This window comes from Phoenix dactylifera, unplaced genomic scaffold (assembly GCF_009389715.1).
Source record: "Phoenix dactylifera cultivar Barhee BC4 unplaced genomic scaffold, palm_55x_up_171113_PBpolish2nd_filt_p 000925F, whole genome shotgun sequence".
In the NCBI taxonomy this organism is placed as follows: Eukaryota; Viridiplantae; Streptophyta; class Magnoliopsida; order Arecales; family Arecaceae; genus Phoenix; species Phoenix dactylifera.
The window spans coordinates 94,090-116,008 of record NW_024068285.1 but is presented as its reverse complement, the minus strand read 5'-3'; the positions used below and the strand labels follow the sequence as shown (position 1 = coordinate 116,008).

At 40.1% G+C, this 21,919-nt stretch overlaps 1 protein-coding gene across 1 annotated transcript in view; it reads left to right on the top strand.

Moving 5' to 3' along the window:
• The window catches only part of LOC103721442, a 54,038-nt gene continuing 32,119 nt past the window's right edge, over positions 1 to 21,919 (top strand). The window contains exons 1-2 of the mRNA XM_008811643.4: positions 1 to 343; positions 8,720 to 8,861. Coding sequence (XP_008809865.2) covers positions 279 to 343; positions 8,720 to 8,861 — 207 coding nt within the window. The 5' untranslated portion in view covers positions 1 to 278. The remainder of the gene's footprint in view (positions 344 to 8,719; positions 8,862 to 21,919) is intronic.

Sequence of the window (21,919 nt, the reverse complement as noted above, 5' to 3'; positions counted from 1 at the left end):
AAAGGATGGAGTGGAAGAAAACGTAGCGAAAAACTTGAGCCAGCCCGTGGCTAGAATGGAAGTAGTATCCGTTCTCCCTTTTCTATCCCGTTTCCTCCCCGCCGCCGCCGGGTCTTCCCGCCAAAACTCCGTTACCCCGGTTCCTTTTTCGTGACCAAACCCGTCTCCGTCGAGCTCCCTCCTCCGGGTCCCTCTCGCAATCCTATCCTCTTCGCAGTAGCAATGGGGAGGAGTCCGAGGAGTCTCCGTTCCTGGGCGAAGATGGTGTGGTCGAGGACATGGACGGCTATCTCAACTATCTCTCACTTGAATACGATTCCGTTTGGGACACCAAACCCTCATGGTGAGTTTCTTGGAAAGGAAAAACTATCTACTCCCTTTACCATTTAAATACAATCTTGAGGTGGTAATAACAATGCTAACATCAATTACGTGGAATTAATAATTTCAGTTTGCCATATAACGTTTCCTCATATTATTGGCCTTTATTTTCCTTATAATTTATTTTAAGGGTCTGTTTGGCGTCGTTGTTGTTTTTGTGTTTTTGTTTCTCTATAAATTAGTGAAAGAGAACATGGAGATTGACATTGAAGATGGCATTTTCACAAAACTTCTGCTATTCCTGGGTTTCATTTTCACTCTTTCTTGAAAGCAGCAAATCTCTGCTTCCAAAGACTCTAAAGGATTTGAGAGTCAATTTAAAAAACCAAAGGGTTTCGCCATATATGCTGTTCTGTCCAGCTCGGTTTTTCTCGTGGGGTTTCAAAAACAAAAACAGAAACAAAAGCAATTTGAACAAAAACAATAATCTTACTGGTTTTCTAGGTTGGGTTTCTTTTTCTTTTCTTTTTTCCACTCTGAATTGTATGACAGTGGTCATTTCATTTGCAGTTTTGTTTCGTCATCAGACATTGTGCTGTCTCCATTTAGGCTCTGCTTTTGCCTTTTTATTTATTTATTTTTTAATTTCAAAAGTATATCATTGCTTAGTGAAATTTTCCTCAACTTTCTGTTTTTGGTTTAGAATTGCATGTATGCCTTTGCTCTAAGAATGAGATTAATGTTGCCTAAGTTCATGATTTTTAATATTCTATCTCTAACAGTTTTAATTTCCATTTTTTTACTTTTCTCATGCCTGATTAACTTGTTTTTATGTTTGTTGTCTCTTACTAGTTCATCTGGTGTAGTTTATCTTCATTAGCTTTAGAGGTTGTAGTTGATCTCAAAAGCAGCTTAGATCAATCACATTTGTACCTTATTGTTGCATCAGTTTTGATAGCTTCTGCACTAGCATCAAAGGAAAATTTGAAGACTCTAGGTTGCGGTGATGATACTGGAAGGATTTTGTAGGGGGTGGTAAAAGATGTCCCAGAAGTTCATGCAACCTGTGTTGGTTGTGGACATCATCATCACAGGCTACTTCACATGCTTGATGTAACATCTTAAATGCGAAAAACTGCCGATAAATAAATAAATAAATAAGCTTATCTGTGCTTCCAGTGAAAGGAGACATTATGCCTAAAAGTTTGTTCTTTATGCATCTAATGGAGTAGAGTGGACTGAAAACCGTTGGAATTCTATGATATGCATACTCATGGTGGAATTTTAAGAGAACAGCATAAGGTACCAGAATCTCTGATATTAGGTGATGTGTTGAATCAAAGACATACAAGTAGGGTGTGGTTTGTATGGTGGCAAAGATGGTGTATCCAATATAGAGATGAATGATTGGAGTGGAGACTAGGGAATTGAGGTATTAAGGCCCAAGAAGAAAATTTAGAAACATAAAGGGGCTGATATTTGGTGTAGTTTGGAACCTTTTATTTAATTAACAAGCATAGTAATTTTGAGGGTGAAAAGGGGTCATGCTCCCTGTGAAAGTTCATTTGTTAAGGTACTGTTGTTGGTTGCATATTGCAAATTCTAGACTATTGCTGGGTAAAATTGCACAAAGCAGAGTTAATAGAGTAATATTTTAAACATGGTCTGCCAAACCAGTCTGCACCGGCCAGTTCGGCCCGGTACAGACTAGTTCGGCCTGGAACCGGTATCCGGACAGTGTGGATACCGGTTCCAGCTATCCGGGTACCAGTTCTAGCTATTTTTGGACTGGTACCGATCGGTATGCATGTGTGCCGGATGCGTATCGATCTCGTACCGGCCTGTATCGGTGCGAACCGGGTGGTTCGCATTGGTACCAATTTTTTTTTTAACCACAGCTCGCGCTGTGGATTTTAAACCACAGCGCATGGCCCTTTTGGGCCACCCGCTCCCTCGGGACAAAGCGCCCCGCGTGTGGGGCAGAGCGATTTCATGGCACGCGGGCGCGATTTACCGCGCTAGGAATTGCGTCGCGCGCAATTCCCCCGCCTGCATGGGGAATCGCACGAGCGTGCTGCCCCGCACGGGTCATAAATGCCACAGAGTGGTAAGCCTTGCCGCGTCCGCGGCGCAGACACGGAGGCGGACGAGAACCAAATTTTTTTTTTCCACGCGCTTTCTCGTGCCCCGTGCGGGTCATAAATTTCACAGTGGTATGGCCAGCTCTGTCCGCGCAGACACGGACGCAAACCAAAAAGAAAAAGTTTTTTCCACATGCGTCCGTGAACCAAAATAAAAAAATATATATAAACAAAGATCGTTTCGTACCGGAACGTTTCAGTATGAACGGTCTCGAACTGGTCTGGTAGGCGACCGGTATGCCTACTAGTACCGGTTCAACGTACCTTGATTTTAAAGTTTAAAATAACTTTGTGAATGGAGTGCTAAGTTTGGGTAAAGATGATGAATGTAGGCAATATATTTTCGTTGCTGAAACTAGTAAAAGATGAGCAAGAGCTTTAGATAGGTAGATGCACGACAAGGTCAACAGTTTAAAGTACAATTCAAGAATATGGGAAAAAGATAAACTTGACCATGATATTGAAATTTGAATGCCGCGTTACCAGAAAAATGCCATGACAAATTTAAGAATGCAAATTTAGTTCTTGATCTTAGTGTGGCCAAAATTGTGCCTAGACACATGCTAGATCTAGCCAATATTGTGGATGAAGTTACATCCTCTCAATAGATGCTGGTTCCCTAGATATAAAATGCTTAACTCTATAAGGAATATGAAACCATAAAGCTTGCGGGTGAATATCAAAATTGTGTTAAGGTAAAATATGTAGTAGGTGTTCTAGTGTTTGGAACAAGTATGCCGTATCGGTCCGAACTGGGTGGTATGGGGAGTACCATACCATACCGATTCAGTACCGGTATTTGGTATGGATGGCGTACTGACACTTAATATGCCAAAAAAATTCTGTACCGTACCGTATTGATACTGTGCTAGTGTGATACAAGTACGGGGTCCGGTACCAAGATAGCGAACCTTGATTTGGAAGCTTCAAACCTAAAAAGATGACATGAATGGCTGCAAAGCTAATAGAGCTAAAGGACTCATGCAAACGCCAGGATTTAATTTATGGCAAAAAATTGTGTGTTCATGAGGAAGGCTAAGGTGCCATTCCCAACCTTCCATGTCGCCACATCAATGCCATGTGTCGCGAACTCATGGCCTAAAAACTTAAGTTGTTGAGTAGAGGACCAACCTAAGATCAATGCTACTCCTAGCCTTCCTCCATGCTTCAACACTATTTGGTTAAGATCAATGCTAGTTTGTTGTGCTAACACAAGGCTTGCTATGGGGACTAATATATATTGTCTTGGTGCATTAAGATGCTTATGGCATATTTTAGTATGTTGCTTTGTTATGCTAACACAAAGGCAACATTATTCAAATATGACTGTATGGAAATGAATGGACTGACTTAACTAAAACATTATAGTTTGTTGTGCTAACACAAGGCTATAAATGTTTTAGAGGACAAGGTAATGTTGAGAATTGTATAAGATGTAATTGGAAAGAGTTGCCTACATCTGAACTTATAAAGGTTTGTTGTGCTAATACAAGGCCTTTATGAGGAATTAGGATCTCAACCCCACTAAAAAAAATCAATTCGGGGTTTTTCGTTTATCATAGGAGAGGGCTATGATATTCGATAAAATAGTGGGAGTAACAATTAGATAAAGTCCTTATCTAATTGTATGTATGTCATAATGATTGGTCTGCTTATGTTAGTTTTGTTCTTTGCTTATGTAAAATTAATTCTGAATTAATGGCTTCTTCACTATCACTGAGAGGCATCTTGGATGCAACAAGTTGACTGGTCCAAACTATGTGCACCGGTTGAGGAATCTTAAGATTGTTCTCACTCAGGAGAAACTTTCTTACATCCTCGAAACCCTTGATCTTGGATTGATAAGGGATGATACTACTGAAGAAGAGGTTGTCACATATAAGATGTGGAAGAATGACAGTTTGATTGTCAAGTGTATCATGCTGGTCTTCATGAGCAATGAATTGCAAAGGCAGCATGATAGCATGGATAGTTTCTTTATACTTCTCAATATAAAGGAGCTGTATGGAAAGTAGAGTAGAACTGCTAAATATGAGATATCTAAGCAGTTATTCCATGCGAGGATGAGTGAAGGGACATCCGTGCAAAACCATATTCTTATGGTTATTGTCTTGATCACTAGATTGACTCAATTAGGTTTTGCTATGGATGGTAAGCTAAGTCAGGATTTGATCCTGCAGTCACTCCCTGAATCCTTCTCTTAGTTTGTTGTGAATTATCACATGAACAAACTGAATACCTCTTTGCCTGAGCTATTGAATATGCTCAAGATAGCCGAGACCCATATCAAGAAAGATAAGGGTAGTCAGACAGTAAGGGTTCTAAGAAAAGATTGAACCCTAAAAGTAGCAAGATTAAGAGGAATAAAGGAAAGAAAATCTCCGGATCAAGTACCTATTTTAATTGCGGCAAGGAAGGCACTGGAAAAGAAATTGCAAGAGTTTTCTTGCAACTGTAAAGCCGATGCAAGAGTTGCATCAAAAGGTATGTTTATGTTACATGCCAGTTTGTCATTAAGTTTTTCAAATTCAAATTCATGGGTATTGGATACTGGCTGTGGTTTTCATATATGCAAGTCATTGCATGAACTACAGAAATTAGAAGTTTGAAGAAATGTGACTTCAAGCTTTATGGCGCTGGAGGAGAGTCCATCCAGGCTGAAGCTGTTGGAACCTATAGATTGGAGTTGCTGTCGGGTAAGCTCTTGGAGTTAGAAGGCTGTTATTATATGCCAAAAATTATTAGAAATGCAATTTCTATTCCTTTATTTTAAAGGAAGGATTTGAAATTAATGGAAAGAGCAATGGTTGCTCCATTTCTTTTTCTAATGAAATTTATTGCAATATTTGAGTGGAACTTCTGCAACATCCTAGCGAGATCTGCGACGATCCCAGCGAACCAATACGCTGTTAGCAAGTTGTTGTAACACACCTTGATTCGAGGAACTAAAGGAACAACTTCTATAAATGGTTAAGTGGATTTCCTTGTGTATATATATCCTGTAAATCACTGAAATGAGAGCGAGAGTTTTAGTAAAACTAGTGTTTATCTTTTTTAGAGTTTCTATGCGACAACGATAAAAATTTGTATGCATTCATTATGCTATCCAAGATTGGTGGATGTGGAGAAGACTTGTGCTAGCTCTAATAAGCCACGCTTGTTGAGCATCTTTTAAGGATGGAGTGATTTAAAAAGACTAGCTTTTAGCTAGCACCAAAAATTCAAATAAGTAAAGTTATCATATTCAGAGAGGCTAATTATGCTGCAGATTGATCGGTGGAACACACATCTTTTTAGATTGGTCGCCTGGTACTCCATTATAGCCCTGAGTTTGCTTTCATTTTAAAGATGGATTGCATAGGATGTTGTCATCTACACTAGGCTTTTTTTTTAACTTTATTCTCAGTTATGTGCTTGCTTCTCTCTTTGTATATCTTATTTCTTCAACATTACCCAAAAAAAAGAAGAAACTACACTACGATTTAAGTGCAGCGCATATATATATATTGTGTGTGGTGTGTGTGTGTGTCTATATGTGTGTACGCATATGTATATTATATTATGTATGTATGTATATATCTATGTGTATTGTGTATATGTACATGTGGAGTTGCATATGTGCATATGCATATGCATATGTATATGTATATGTGCATATGTATATGTGTATATGTATGTATGTATATATATATATATATATTATATATTAATATATATATATATATATATATATTATATGTAGTCCCATTGATCATGGTGCCTCTTGCAGGCCAGAACAGACCTGTTCAAGTTAATTTCATAATTGATCTCAATTGCATGGATTGTCCTTTCAAAGAATGAACAAGTTGTTTTAGTGTTCTATATTTACTCCAAAGTGCAAGAAAAGGTAATGTACATGAGAAAGCTATTGAAGCAGTCTATACTCCTGCAACACGACAAGATCTAAAGCTGGCAAGACAGGATCAATAGTGCACTCAAGCAGAGAGCTATCAGTGTGCTTGGGTCTCACACAATGTGACATGCATCCTCTCTAGCTATCAGAGAGCTATCTTGTTGTTGTTCCTGTTTTTGTTGTTGTTGTTGTCGTTGTTGTTTTCTTTTTGCTGCTTTCCTTTTGTTGTTGCATTTGATAGCTGGCTAATTTTCCAAACATAAATGTCGCTTTAAATTGCCTTGCTACCTTGCTATTTTCATGAAATTTTACAGTTTTGTGCATTTATTATCCCAAATAAACTTATGAGTTCAAATTTCAATCACTAGCCTATCTAAATCAAAGTGCCATAAAAAACCTAAAAAAAAAGAAGAAACATTGCGAAATGGGTGCCAAGACGATTACTGATAATTAGAAACCCAATCAAAAGACCTCAAATAACCTAAATAGCATAGAAATCCCAAAACAATAATGAGAACATGAAAACCAATGAAAAAGGGGGTCTTGGTATATATTGGGATTCCAACATTTGAAGTGTTGGTATGTGGGACATCCTGATACCATAGGCCCGGTGCCTACTGATATTAGCACCAGGACTGAGAGACTTTGTTGATGTTTTTCCCTCCTTAGTTGCCCTTCATATGAGTTATCAATGGCATATAAAATTACCTTGCCTACAAATGTCTCCTTCATGCCCATGCATGGGTTGTACAAGAAGCATTGTGCTTGCCTTAATAAAAATTCCAGTGTGAGGACCAATAATGTCAGGATAGCATCACTTGTCTTTTTAAGGTTTTCTTTGTGTAGGGTAGATTCTTGCAGAGAAGACAGCTAATGTCAAATGAGAGGACACTTCCTTTAACATTCATATTGGTCCTTCATTTAATGATTAACATCCATTTGAGCAGGGCTGGTGGAACCGTCTCGAACCGGACGGTTTCGGTCGTTGTGAGCCATACCGGTGGCCCATCAGTATGATTCCGGCAACGAAAATGAAAAGCGTTGCCAGAGCGGAGAAGGAGAAGGAGAAGGAAAGAAAAGAAAAGATAGCGAGCGAGGGAGGGAGAGGGAGAGGGAGGGAGGGCCGGCGGAGGGCCGGAAGGTTGAAACCATGGCCGTTCTCCTGTTTCGTTCGAAACAGGGGTTGACCGCTTTTTTAATTTTTCAATTTTAAGTGAAGTCGGCAAGTGATTTGCCCTCCGCGGCCTCCCTCCTCCCCCACTCTCTCTCTTTTCCTCTCTCGTCCCTCTCCCCCACTTCAGTATGGGCTCGGCACGGCATGGCACGGCGCGGGCCCGTACCGACTCGTCCTGCCGGAGAATTGGTACGGTGCCCAGTACCGGTTCCACTGATATTGTATTTGAGCTTATTTTGTTGCAAAATATATTTGTTCTGATGTCATGTATTTATCTAGAACTCCCAAAACTTTTGGGCAAGAGTTTTGACTGCATTTAGAAGATCATGTTGATTTCGCCATTACCTACGATGGAATTCTTAGCATACCACTAGGAAGAAGAGAAGCCTTTGCTCTTTGATTTTATTGCCTTTTAGGAGCTCTCTTTTTCTTATGTGTGGTGGAGAAGCAACAGAACTGATACACAAATGTGCTAAAAGATTTCAGAAGACCATAGTAAGGACAAAATCTTCTTTTTAGATCTTCTTCTTGTCACGTAAACTGACATTGCCATAAAAGTGAAAGAGGATTAAGAAAGCTTGCCTTGACAAATGAAATAGGTAATAATAATAGTTTATAGATATAGATCCACATAGCTGACTTCAGATTACTGGGATAATGCTTGTTGGTTATGTCTATGGCATTTAATATGCAATATAATATTCCACAAAGCTGAAGTCAGATAACTGGGATAAGGCTTGTTGTTTATGACTATGGCATTTAATATGCAATATAATGATAAGAGTGAATATTTCCACAAAGCTGACTTCAGATAGCTGGCATAAGGCTTGTTGGTTATGACTATGGCATTTAATATGCAATATAATATTTCCACAAAGCTGACTTCAGATAACTGGGATAAGGCTTGTTGTTTATGACTATGGCATTTAATATGCAATATAATGATACATTAGAATTATTATGATAATCATGTAAATCACACTGAGTCAACAGAATGCCACCAAATATTTGTTTTTATATTTTATGCTCAAATTTGTAGAATTTGTATTACATAATTTGTGATCAAACTTTTTAGATCAATTTAGTAATCCTGGAGAGTAGCTATTGAATTATACTCTTCTTTTCGCTCATTTTATTATGCACTGGTAAGCCTTTTTCCTAGTCACTTGGGTAATCCATTTGTTTCTTTAGGTGTCAGCCATGGACTATATTGCTTACTGGAGTGATGGTAGTTGCATGTAGCTGGATATTCCTTCATTCATTAATAATCACTGCTGGAGTCCTCTCTTTGATATGCACATGGTGGTATATCTTTCTGTATTCTTATCCTAAGGTTTGGAAGGCATCCCCTTATTCTCCTATTATTTCTGTTGCCTTAATGAGCTGTCTGGTTCATCTCTTCTGATTTTTGAAGTGGTGGTGTTAATGTAGGTTCTGATTACTTGATGATAAGGATATTTTGATATTCTTAATTTAGGTTTCGCTTTTCGGATTTATGCATTGATATTGTTAAATAAGATGCCACTTATCTCTGGTGAAGCCACTTAGATTTTATTGCTGTATATGTTCGCATTTATATCATGCTTTGATTTATGTAAGACGGTTGACGAACCAATCAAAGTGACAAGAACCATACTGGTGGCTCACTTGGATTTATGCTCCGATATATCATGCTCTTAATTTAGGCTTCCGAGTCGTACCAGTGGCTTACCGGTATGGTTCCGGCAGTGGAAAGAAATCCGTTGCCGGAGCTGGAGAAGGAGAAGAAAAGAGAGCGAGAGAGAGAGGGCGGGAGGCCGGCGAAGGGCCGGTGGAGGCCGGCCTCGGCCGCAGGAAGCGAGACCATGGATGCTTTCCATTCGAAATAGGGAAAGCAGCCAGGGCCTTAAAAAATTTCGCAATTTTTAAGTGAAGTGGGCAAGCGAAGAGGGCGCGGCCTAGCTTCTCGCGGCCTCCACTGGCCTTCTGCCGGCATCCGGTCCTCCCTCTTCCTCGCTCTCTCCCCCTTCTCTCTCTCTCTTTTCCTCTCTCCCACGGTCTACGTGTCGTGTCCTCCATCAATACAGACCCGACACTGCACGTATCGATTTGTGCTGCTAGAGAACTGGTACGGTGCCTGGTACGGGTTCCGCCGACCTCGATGTAAGATAATGACAAACATAAGTGTTGCTTAGTTGGCAAAAGAACTGCATTTAGATCATCAAGTCACATAAAAAACTATTCCTAATCTATGAATAATCATCATCCATCAACTGCCAGTTTATAACATGAGTCACTGATGAGATTATACTTTTGCCCTAGTGAAATTTCGTGGACTTTCACTACTGACATCTAAAGTCTTACGTTAGGTTTTCTGCATTTTTAGACCATTCATCTGTAGTCATAATACCCATCTCACCTGTAAGTCTGTATCCAATTATACTTAGAGAACTCCATTTTTGCATTTGTGCAAATGCTGAAAATGAGTTACTCCATTGAGGTGCTATGTGCTGATTAGCATCATATTAGGCCAAAACTTTTGGCAAATTAGTCTAATGACTTCTCTTAATGGACTTATCAGTTTCAGCAATGCTCAAGCATGATAAAAATTTATGAGCCTTTAAGATTTCAGAAATATCCTATCATTGAAAGTCTCTATTTTGAATAAATCCCAAATTCCTGAAAGTTGTACTGGATAGAAATGTCAACTTTTTATTTTTATGCATTTGAGTTTTTGATTATTAACTGAACGAAAATCCCATTTACTTTTTATTTTTATGCAATTTTTATTTTATTAACTAAAATGGGAGTTTTTCTTACCTACATATAATATCATTTAAGTAATGGAAATAGAAAGAATAACATGATATTTACTTCATATCATTTAAGTAATAGGTCTGTCTTCATTGTAATGCTTGCTAAGTGTTATACTCACGAACTAACTTTGCTAATCAACCTAGGGGAGCTGACATAGAAGGGCAACTGACTTGAACAAGTAGACTAACCACCTATAAATAGAGATGAGAATGATAGTGGTATTTGATGATTAACACAACCATTAAGGAAATATCTAATTAGATTTATAAGGTAATATGATACATCATTACTAAGTTCGTCACCCACGGTACATTAGAAGAATGACATCAAGATGTACTTCAATGATTACCAATGAGATAAATTTGCGATAGAAAGGGATAGTGAATTCTAAATTCCATACGGCAAAGTTTCAGTGAACGTACTTTAAGTGGACGGTAGTAATTTTATTGATTAGAGTATGTAGCACACCATGACTATATTCAAATTGCTTGAAGTATATTTCATTGATTATATGGATGAATCTAACCTTAAGTTCAGCAAAATGTGAATGAGTCGACTCCAAGATTGGTGGAGTCGACCTCGGACATCAAGGAACCATCGGGCACACTTCTGCAAAAATGGCACGGATGAACAGTACTTGGGTCGACCCAAGTGGAAGTTGAGTCGACCCATCTTCAAGCTCATGAAACAAGTCTCTGAAATCCTGAGAGGGTCGACCCTAATGGAACTTGAGTCGACCCAACCTGAGTCGACCAAACTGAACATGAGTCGACCCAAAGGCTGTGTCATTCAAAACTGGTTCTCTGGATCCTTGAGAGGGTCGACCCAATGAAAATTGAGTCGACCCACCTGAACTTTGAGTCGACCCCAAAAAGAGTTGAGTCGACCCAAGTGAAGACGGCTAAAATGTAAGGTTCTGTGTTTTCTGAGAGGGCCGACCCCAATGTAGCATGAGTCGACCCAGTGAAAGTTGGTCGACCCCAGTGAAAGTTGAGTCGACCCCAAGTCTGATGACAGTGGTTTGAGTCGACTCCAGGAAAGTTTGGGTCGACCCAAGCACGGGCAGAAGCATAACGGCTAGTTCTGCGAAGTACTTTTTATCCTCCAACAGCAAGTAACGGCTAGTTTTTGAAATCTATCCAATGGGGGGTGTCCAATGGATGAGGAAAACTATTTAAAGGGACACTATTCATCAGAGAAAAGGGACTTTTGAAAAATATCAAAGCTTACACAAGAAAGACAAGAGCCCTAACTCTCTTCATCCAAGTGCTTCATTCAAAGAGTTAAAAGGAAGTGGTTGAGCAAATTCCAAGAGACATTAAGAGCTCTATCCATCCTTGAAGAGTAAAGCATTCTTGACAAAGAAGAGAGAAGTCTCATCAAGCGATAACTATATTCTAAACTCTTCTTTGTAGCTTATAATTGTTATACTTGCTCATCTAGGAGTTTCAATTTTCTTCTCTTTAATCACTTGTAAAGGTTTGTTGGTGAGCCGTAAAACAACGGTGAGGTTGGTTGGTGAGCCGTAAAACCAACGGTGTAGGTTTGTTGGTGAGCCGTAAAACCAATTGTGAAGGTTCGTTGGTGAGCCCGTAAAACCAACATAGGTTTTGGTGATCCCGGAAAACCAAGTGTAAGGTTTTTGGATTGTGAGCCCCGAAACAATCCAACTATAATCGCGGGATTATAGTGAATTCCCAAGGGGTCGCTTGGGGAGTGGACGTAGGTGCTTAGGAGAGCACCGAACCACTATACTTTTTGTGTGTTTGCATTGTGTATTGTTTTAAACTTCACTCACTCATCGATTGATTAAATTAAGATAGTAAAAATTTAGAGAAACCAATTCACCCCCTCTTTGGCTTGTCACTTGGGCACAAGTGGTATCAGAGCGAGGTGCTCACATAGTATTTGTTGATCTCACAATCAAGAGACAAGATCATGAAACTCAAGTAGGATGTTCTGAGTGTGGGGCAATCCACGTATAGACCTCTGTTTAATGGCTCAAATTAACCATACTGGAAAGCTAGGATGAGGATATTCATTCAAGCTCTAGACTATGAATTGTGGAATATCATAACTAGAGGACCACACACACCCACAATTAGTATAGAGGGAAAATCATTCCAACCAGAATGGATTGGAATGAGAGTGATAGAAGACTAGCACAACTAAATGCAAAAGCAATAATGTACTTTATTGTTCACTAGATGTAAGTGAATTCAATAGAATATCTACATGCATCTCCGCAAAGAAATTTGGGATAAACTAGAGGTCACACATGAAGGAACTAACCAGGTCAAGGAGTCAAAATAAATATTAGTTCATAAGTATGAGCTGTTTAAAATGGAGTCACTGAGTCACATCTGAAATGTTTACTCGATTCACAGAAATATAAAATGGGCTAAAAAGTTTAGGAAGTCTTATACTAACTCTGATTTAGTGCGAAAAATTCTCAGGTTCTTACCAAGAGTTTGGAAGGCCAAAAGTAACAGCGAATTCAAGAAGCAGAAGGACCTCCAATACATTGCAGATTGGAAGAACTTCTAGGATCACTCATCGATCCCATGAGTTGACAATGAGGCAAAATTCAGAGATGAGGTCAAGAAAAGAAAGACCATTGCCTTGAAGTCCACTACTCCCCAAAACAGAAAACTGAATTCAGAAGAATCTGATGATGAGGAGGAATATGATGAAGAAGGAATGGCTATGCTTGGAAGAAAATTCAGAAAATTCATGAGAGAAAAGAAGAAATTTCATAAAAGGAAGCCCAAAGGACCCAAAAGGAACATCAATCACTAACCCTAAAGGACCCAACATAGTTTGGGTACCTAAAGCTTATTTTCTGATCTTGATTGCAGGAGTGTCTTTGCAGCTAATAAGTGTTAAAGCACACAATAGTTTTAGAGAGCCCAAAAACAGTCCTACCTCTCCTTTGGGAGTTGTACATTATATAGAAGTTTTACAAGCCCTAATAATTAGGGATTTACAGCTAGGGTACAGATAGCTAGGGTGCAGATATGTAATTTTGCCAAATAAGTAAAGAATATATCTAGTAATAATATAAAACTTATTTATATTCCTATATTACTATCAGCAGCTGGCCCTGATTTTGTGCCATAAATTACTATCATTAACATCCTCCCCCTCAAATTGATGCTGGGAGATCGACCAGCAACAATTTGCCAACAAGAAATTGATGCCTGCTGCCGTAGTCATAGCTTTGGTGAAGACATCAGCGCACCTGAAGGTCAGTAGAAATATAAGGAAGAGAGATCACTCGCCGGTCAAAGCGCTTCACGAATATAGTGACAATCGACCTCAAGTGCTTGGTTCGCTCATGGTAAACAAGATTGGCTGCAATTTGTATAGCGACTAAGTGTTTATCAACATGAAGCGAAGTAGGATGATCTGGGGGAAAACCAAGCTCCGTAAGAAGACCACGCAAACCATACAATTTCAGAACAAGCAGCCGACATGGCACGATATTCAGCCTCGGTGGATGATTTGGACACACAATCTTGTTTCTTACATTTCCAAGAAATCAATGCACCACCAAGGCATACACCACCCGTCGTAGACCCGGCGAGTATCCGGACACCGCTTCCAATCCGCATCACTATATAGCCGTAAGTTGAGAGGAGAACCAGCTGGAAAGAAAGCCCACGGGTAGGAGTTCCGCACAGATAGCGGATAATGCGACGACGGCAGCCAAGTGAAGATGCCGAGGAGAGTTCATAAACTGGCTAACTATATGAACGGCATAGGAGATGTCTGGCCCGAGTAATAGTTAAGTAAATAAGCAGTCCCAAAGTTTTGATAAAGAGTTGGAGTCAGATGGAAGGTCTCCTTCAGCCTTCCCCTATACTTGACATTCACCTCCAAAGGAGTATCAATTGATTGAGTATCCTCCAAACCAAGCCAAGGTGATGAGATCTTGGGTATGCTTATGTTGATTCAAGAAAATCCCATTGGGTTGAGAATGAACCTCCAATCCCAAGAAGTAGGTGAGATGACCAAGATCTTTCATATGAAAAGAGTCATGTAACAACTGCTGAAGCTTAGAAATCAGAGCAACATCAGTCCCAGTAATGAGAATTGTTAGCATCCCTCATATGCCATGAAAATTTCGAAATAATTTTCAGATTGCAGCGGAAAAACATATGCGGGATCTGTTCATGCGCATGAACGTGTTTTAAAACCTTTCGTTTGTAGATAGATTAGAATTAAATTATTTTAAACTATTTTAAAATCATTAAGAAGATCAGATCTTCACCTTGTGCGGGTAGATGGTCTCCGCAAATCTGATTTACGTGGTATTTGATCAAGGCTCAGTGGAAGCCGCACACGCGTCCGGCCTCTACAGGTATCCACACGAAGTACTGACTCGATCGAAGCCTTTGGATCTCACCGGGGTGCTAGCTCCCTTGCAGAGATGGCTATGGATGGCTGAAGTCCTCTCCTTTGAATCAACCTTTGATTGGCTTGAGAGGAGGAAGAAGAAGGAAGAACCAAAGGAACAAGAACAAAGCCCTGCAGCCTTTTTTCTTTTCTTCCTTTTGGAACCAAGATGAAGAAGGAAGAGGGCGTCTTAGGCTTTTCTTTTTCTTCTCTTGATTGTGGCTCAAAGGAGGAAGATGGAGGAGGGGTGCTCACGGCTGGAATGAGGAGAAAAACCTCCATATTTTTCGAAATTCCATGCTCCCTTTTAATTAGTTAAGAGATAAGGATGAGTTCCTATTTTTTAGGAACTCATCTTTATCTCTTCTTTTGGCTAACAAGGAGGGGCGTGCGCCCCTCCTCTTTCTCCCACGCACCACCCCAAGGGGAGGGGCGTGGGCCCTCCCTCAAGTTCATTTAAATCTGCTATTTAAATAAATTAAAGGGGGTTTTAATTTGGGTCCATTGTTTGAGTCCAATCCTAGTCAAAATAGGATTTTTGTGAACCCATTTCAATTTCCTCCAATTTCCTAATCCAATTAGAATTTAATTGAGCCATGACTCTATTTGAACTCTTCAATCCTAATCCAATTAGGAGTCATGAAATTAATTAGATTAAAATTAAAATTAATTAGGACTTAAGAAAATCCTAATCTAATCAGGACTTGTTCAATTTTCAGCCCTAAGACAATTGGGACTTTAGAAATCTTATTCCAATAGGATTCTAATTTAATTTGAAATCCTAATCCAATTAGAACTCCATGATTCCCACTCCAAGTAGGACTCATGATCAAGTCTAATTAATTAAATCCATTAATTAAATTAAATTGCAATCCGATTGCAATTATTCTTTCTTCTAGCCACTAACTCTTAGCGGGTTTTCATTTATCAATCTAATTGATTATTTGTGATTCCTAATCACATTCAACCATTGGATCGGTCAATACCTCTAATGTGTGTGACCCCATAGGTTCCATTCTGACTGGTAGTGAGATATATTATGATCTCTATCACAATATCATTGAAAACTCCTTTCAATGGGTTGAAACAATTCCAACTCAACTCATCAGGGTTTATCGACCATCAAGATGATCTCTGTGAGTCTCACCATCCACCAGTGACACCTAGCAGTATGTAGTGGTGATAGGTGCATGAAAAAGTACCTTTTAACACTACCACTTTAGGCTAAATTGTTAAGACTTAAGCATGATTTGGATATTTTTATGATATTTTTCTAATCTGAACTTTACTTCACAAAGTGTCCAAGTCTTAATTGATTTTGGTGATTTTATTGTAGGAATGGAGTTAAGAAGATTGAATATCCCATTGCAGTCCGAATGAAATGAAACTTAGTGGAGATGAAGTAGACATGTTGAGGTTTCATATGCATCAAGAATCAGGTCAATTGGAGCTCCAGAGAGAAAGTTATGAAGTTGCAAAGTTAGGTTTCCCTAAACCGCCAGCCTGGGCCCTGACAGATCAGACCTTTGTGTAGTATTTTGATGATTTCGGGAGCTACAGAAGTCCAATTGAGATGATTCAAATTTTGTTGGAAACTAGACTTCCAGAGCTTTCAAATGACTATAAGAACATAAAATTTGAAGATCAGATGCGATCTGGAGAGTCTCCCGAACCTCATGCTGACCGTTGGTGCTCGAGGGTAAAGACGGAAAAACACATGCAAACGTGTCTAAGTCGTGTTTCCTAGGGTTTTTAGCCCCAAAATCATATATATACTTGGGGAGCACGCCGTTCTAAAGAGAAAAAAAGGCTGCATTACAAAGAAATCATCAAGAGGAGCCAAAAATTCATGGAGAGCTAATTCTTGGTGAGCTAGGGATGAACTCGCTTGGATGATGGTAGTTTCATTTATATTTGATCTATGTAATAGATTCTCATGTTGATCAATTTTTGTTTATCATTTCTCATCCATAGATCTTTCTTGTGTTGGAATAATCTTGAACTATTCTTTTCATAGATTCAGCCATGTCTTTTTCTATAGAATTGTTGAGGTGCTTGATTATATCTAGATTTGATTGTTTATCCAGTTAGTGTGATTTTTTTGCTGAAATATTGCCATTGGGTATATTTTTGTCTTTGAATCTGAGTCTAAAAGGATAACAATCCTTGGTTTTAAAGAGGAGAATGATTTTCTAGAATTATCACTAAATATTTTGATTGTAATGCTATATCCTCAATTAGAGAATCTAGTGGCCACCCAGCAGAATAGAATGATGAACCTCTAGGTGCAGTTATCGTATGATAAAGTCCTTCTATCGTGGATCCCTACAGATCGGAGGTCATGGAAAACTCGTCAAACCCCGTCGTCTGTCATATGTCTAGATTTATTTGACTTGAGTTCGATAGTGAAAAACTCTTTCTCCACTTTATATTTCTGCCCTGGCCAAGGTTTTAAAACTCAGTCTAACAAATCACATAGGATCACTCCTCTTCTATCAAGGTCGATAGATTCCATGTAAGTGCATACCCTACTCCTACAGTGAACTTACTGCAGCCAATCTACACTACAAGGACCCATATGGCTAGAGACCATGTATACGTGTAGTCAAACTACAATAACCTCACTGTGAGTAGCCGAAGCACCGCAGGTCAAGGACCAGTCATACTACTGCAACATCAAGCAAGTCACTGACGAGTGGATAGACATCCAAGTGACTTCTTGTCTTGGTCACGCTCAGTACCCTTGTTCTCCAACAAGCACCTGCACTATCACTTCAGTGTCCCTACACTGTGGACTCGAGTCTCGTCCATCCAGAAGAAAAGTGATCTGTGCACTGATTGGATCGATCACCGTCCTCGTGATGATCCATTGATCAAGAGCATTTAGAAATTAATCACCAATGATACATGGCTCAAATTCTCAACTCTTGAGAATATGTATCATCATCTTATTAATTTCTTGGACGATTCATAGACACATAAAAAATATGAATGAAAAAGATGCCCATTTATTATTCAATAATAATAAAATCAAGTACAAATTTATGTCCTAGAAGTAATAATGTGTCCGCCAGATTGGCTTCTAGGGCATACATCTAACAATCTCCCACTTGCACTAAAGCCAATTAGACATATATCTAAGTCCCATCTTCTCAAGGTGGGCTTCTGTCTTCTGCTGATTTAACTGCTTAGTGAGCGGGTCTGCCACGTTGTCCGCGGAGTCTACTCTCTGCACCTCGACATATTTCTTCTCGAGGTATTCGCGTATGAGGTGAAAGCGCCGCTCTATGTGCTTGGACTTCTGATGAGACCTTGGCTCCTTAGCAAGAGCTATGGCGCCATTATTATCGCAGTAGAGTGTGATGGCATCTGATGGCATTACATCTAACTCTGCAATGAATTTCTTGAACCAGAAGGCTTCCTTTGCAGCTTCAGAGGCGGCGATATACTCAGCTTCCATGGTAGAATCAGCAATGATCGGTTGTTTGGAACTCTTCCAATTTACCGTACCACCATTGCACAAAGAACACATATCCAGATGTAGACTTTCTATCATCAATATCAGTCATAAAGTCTGAATCTGTGTATCCTTCTACCTTTAACTCCGATGCTCCTCCAAAGACCAAGAACAAATCTTTAGTTCTTCTTAAGTACTTAAGAATGTTCTTCACAGCTGTCCAGTGCTCTTCACCTGGATTCGACTGATATCTGCTAGTGACACTCACAGCAAGGGCTATATCAGGTCGTGTACACAGCATGGCATACATGAGGCTTCCTATTGCAGAAGCATAAGGAATCCTGCTCATGCGTTGAATCTCTTCAGATGTGTTGGGGCACATCTTTTTGGAGAGATGAATCCCATGCCTAAGCGGTAATAGACCCCTCTTGGAATTTTCCATACTGAACCTCTTCAGTACCTCCTCTATGTACATCTTTTGTGATAGGCCAAGCATCCTTTTAGATCTATCCCTATAGACCTTTATCCCCAAAATGTAGGATGCTTCCCCAAGGTCTTTCATGGAGAACTCTTTTGATAACCAGACCTTGACCGAGGTTAGCATAGGAATATCATTTTCTATCAGGAGGATGTCATCCACGTACAGTACGAGGAACACGACAGCACTCCCACTAACCTTCTTGTAAACACACGGTTCCTCTTCGATCTTGATGAACTCAACGATTTGATCGCATCATTAAAACAAGTGTTCCAACTCCGAGATGCTTGCTTTAGTCCATAGATGGACCTTTGCAGCTTGCAGACCTTGTGATCACCATCACTGGAAGTGAAACCCAAAGGCTGCTCCATATAGATATCTTCATCAAGATATCCATTCAGGAAAGCAGTTTTCACATCCATCTGCCATATTTCATAATCATGAAATGCTGCAATGGCAAGCAATGTTCGAATGGATTTCAGTATAGCTACAGGTGAAAAGGTCTCCTGATAGTCAATGCCTTCGCGCTGACTATACCCTTTCGCTACTAGCCTTGCCTTATAGGTCTCTACCTTTTCATCCGAACCTATCTTCCTTTTATAGATCCATTTACATCCAATAGGTACTATACCTTCTGGTGGATCTACTAAGGTCCAGACTTGGTTGGAATACATGGAGTCTATCTCTGACTTCATGGCTTCCAGCCATTTCTCGGAATCGATATCAGATATCACCTCGTCGTAGGTATTGGGATCCTGTACATGTTCCCTATCTCCCATGAGGAACATTTCCTCGGTGTCCTCTACTAGTATACCTAAGTATCTATCGGGAGGATGGGAGACCCTACTAGATCTACGAGGTGGAGGAGGTACTACGTGTACTGGCTCTGTATGAATAGGTTCTATAGGATCCATGACTCGTTGCTTTTCAGAGACTCTCTCTTCAAGCTCAATTTTTCTCCCACTGCCTCTATCAAGGATAAACTGTTTTTCCAGAAAGACGGCATGTCGGCTCACAAACACATTGTGATCCTCTGAGATGTAAAAATTGTATCCTAATGACTCTTTAGGATATCCAATGAAACGAGCACTTATGGTCCTAGGCTCTAACTTGTCCGCCTGTAGTCGCTTGACGTGGGCCGGACATCCCCAAATCTTGAGATGACCAAGACTCGGCTTCTTACCATGCCATATCTCATACGGTGTGGTAGGAACGGATTTAGAGGGAACTCTATTCAATAAATAAATTGCCGATAATAAGGCATCTCCCCAAAGAAACATAGGTAGATCAGTGAAGCTCATCATGGATCGGACCATATCCAATAGAGTCCGATTCCTCCTTTCTGACACCCCGTTGAGTTGAGGTGTACCCGGAGGTGTCCATTGTGAGACTATGCCATTTTCCTTGAGATAATCCCGGAATTCCCCACTAAGGTATTCTCCTCGATTTGATCGAAGAACCTTAAGGGTTTTTCCAGTCTGTTTTTCTACTTCATTTCTGAACTCTTTGAACTTTTCAAAAGACTCAGATTTGTATCTCATAAGATACACATACCCATATCGTGAATAGTCATCGGTAAAGGTAATGAAGTATGAATAACGACCCCTGGCTAGCACATCGAATGGGCCACACACATCAGTGTGTACCAGGGTAAGTATTTCAGTGGTCCTCTCTCCATGTCCTACAAAGGGTAATCTAGCCATTTTTCCTTGAAGACAGGACTCACAAACTGGATATGACTCGGAAGTCAATGGGCCAAGAAGCCCATCTTTCTCCATTTTGTTCATTCTGTCCTCTCCAATATGGCCAAGCCTGAGGTGCCACAAATACTTCTGGTTTATCTCATCTCTGGATCTTTTAGATCCTATGGCACTCACTACTTGCTCAGACACATTCACAGACACATCAATATGCAAGTGATAGAGACTATCAATCATGAAACCACGTGCAACTAATTTATTTCTGAAATAAATAGAACAGCAGTCTTTGTCAAAGGTCAAAACATGACCATCCTGTGCTAAACACGAAACAGAAATCAAATTCTTGCTAGCAGCAGGGACATAATAACAGTCTCTAAGCAATAAACTAAATCCAGACGGTAATCGCAGAGGGTAGGTGCCCACAGCTACAGCAGCAACTCTTGCCCCGTTGCCAACCCGAAGGGTCACTGCACCTTCCGCCAGCCTCCTACTTTCCTTTAGACCCTGCATAGTAGTGCACAAATGAGCACTAGAACCAGAATCTATAACCCAACTAGAAGTAGAAGAAACCGTAAGATTAGTTTCAATTACGAGCAAATCTAACATACCTTCAGAAGGTGTGTCTGCCTTTTTGTTCTTCAGGCTCTCGAGGTATGAAGGGCAGTTCCTTTTCCAGTGGCCGTCGACGTTGCAGTGGAAACATTTTCCCTTGTCATTAGCCCTTTTCTTGTGAACTTCCTTCTTAGGCTTCTTGTCTTTCTTTTGCTTCTTAGCAGGCTTCTTTTTCTTCCAAGTAGACTTTCTCTTGGAACCAGAAGTCAGCTCAGCAGCCAGAACAGAGCCCCTTGAACCTTTCAAGGCCCCTTCAGCAGTTACCAACATATTCAACAATTCGGTCTTTGTGCATTCAATTTTATTGATATTGTAGTTTACTATAAACTGACCAAATGAATTAGGAAGGGATTGCAGGATCAGATTTATCTGCAGTTCCTTATGCATGGACATACCGAGCTTCTCAAGTTCCTCGAGGTCCTTGATCATAGTCAAACAGTGATCGTGGACAGACTGCCCCTCACGCATCTTTGCCTTGAAGAGCCTCTTGGACACTTCAAAGCGTGCAGTGCGGCTCTGCTCACCATACAACTCTTGCAGATGAGCCAGTATTTCCCTAGCAGTCTTTATGTTCTCATGCTGGCATTGAAGTTCGTTAGTCATGGATGCCATGATGTAGCACTTGACCCTAATGTCGTCATCAGTCCACTTCTGATGCGTCTCACGCTGATCATCAGTAGGACGTGCTGGTAGCCTAGGGATATCATTCTCGAGCACATACCCTATTTTCTCACAATTCAGAACAATTTTCAGGTTCCTAAGCCAGTCTTTATAGTTGGTTCCGGTCAGTCTGTTGGTCTCAAGGATTCGGATCAAAGGGTTTGAAGCTGACATTGTGATCTGTAGAGAGTAAAGATTATAATTAGACTTTGTACTTGAACTTAATTTGTTCTAGGGACTTTTAAAACAAATATGCTCCCACTATTTTCTCGAATCCCTCATACTCCCCT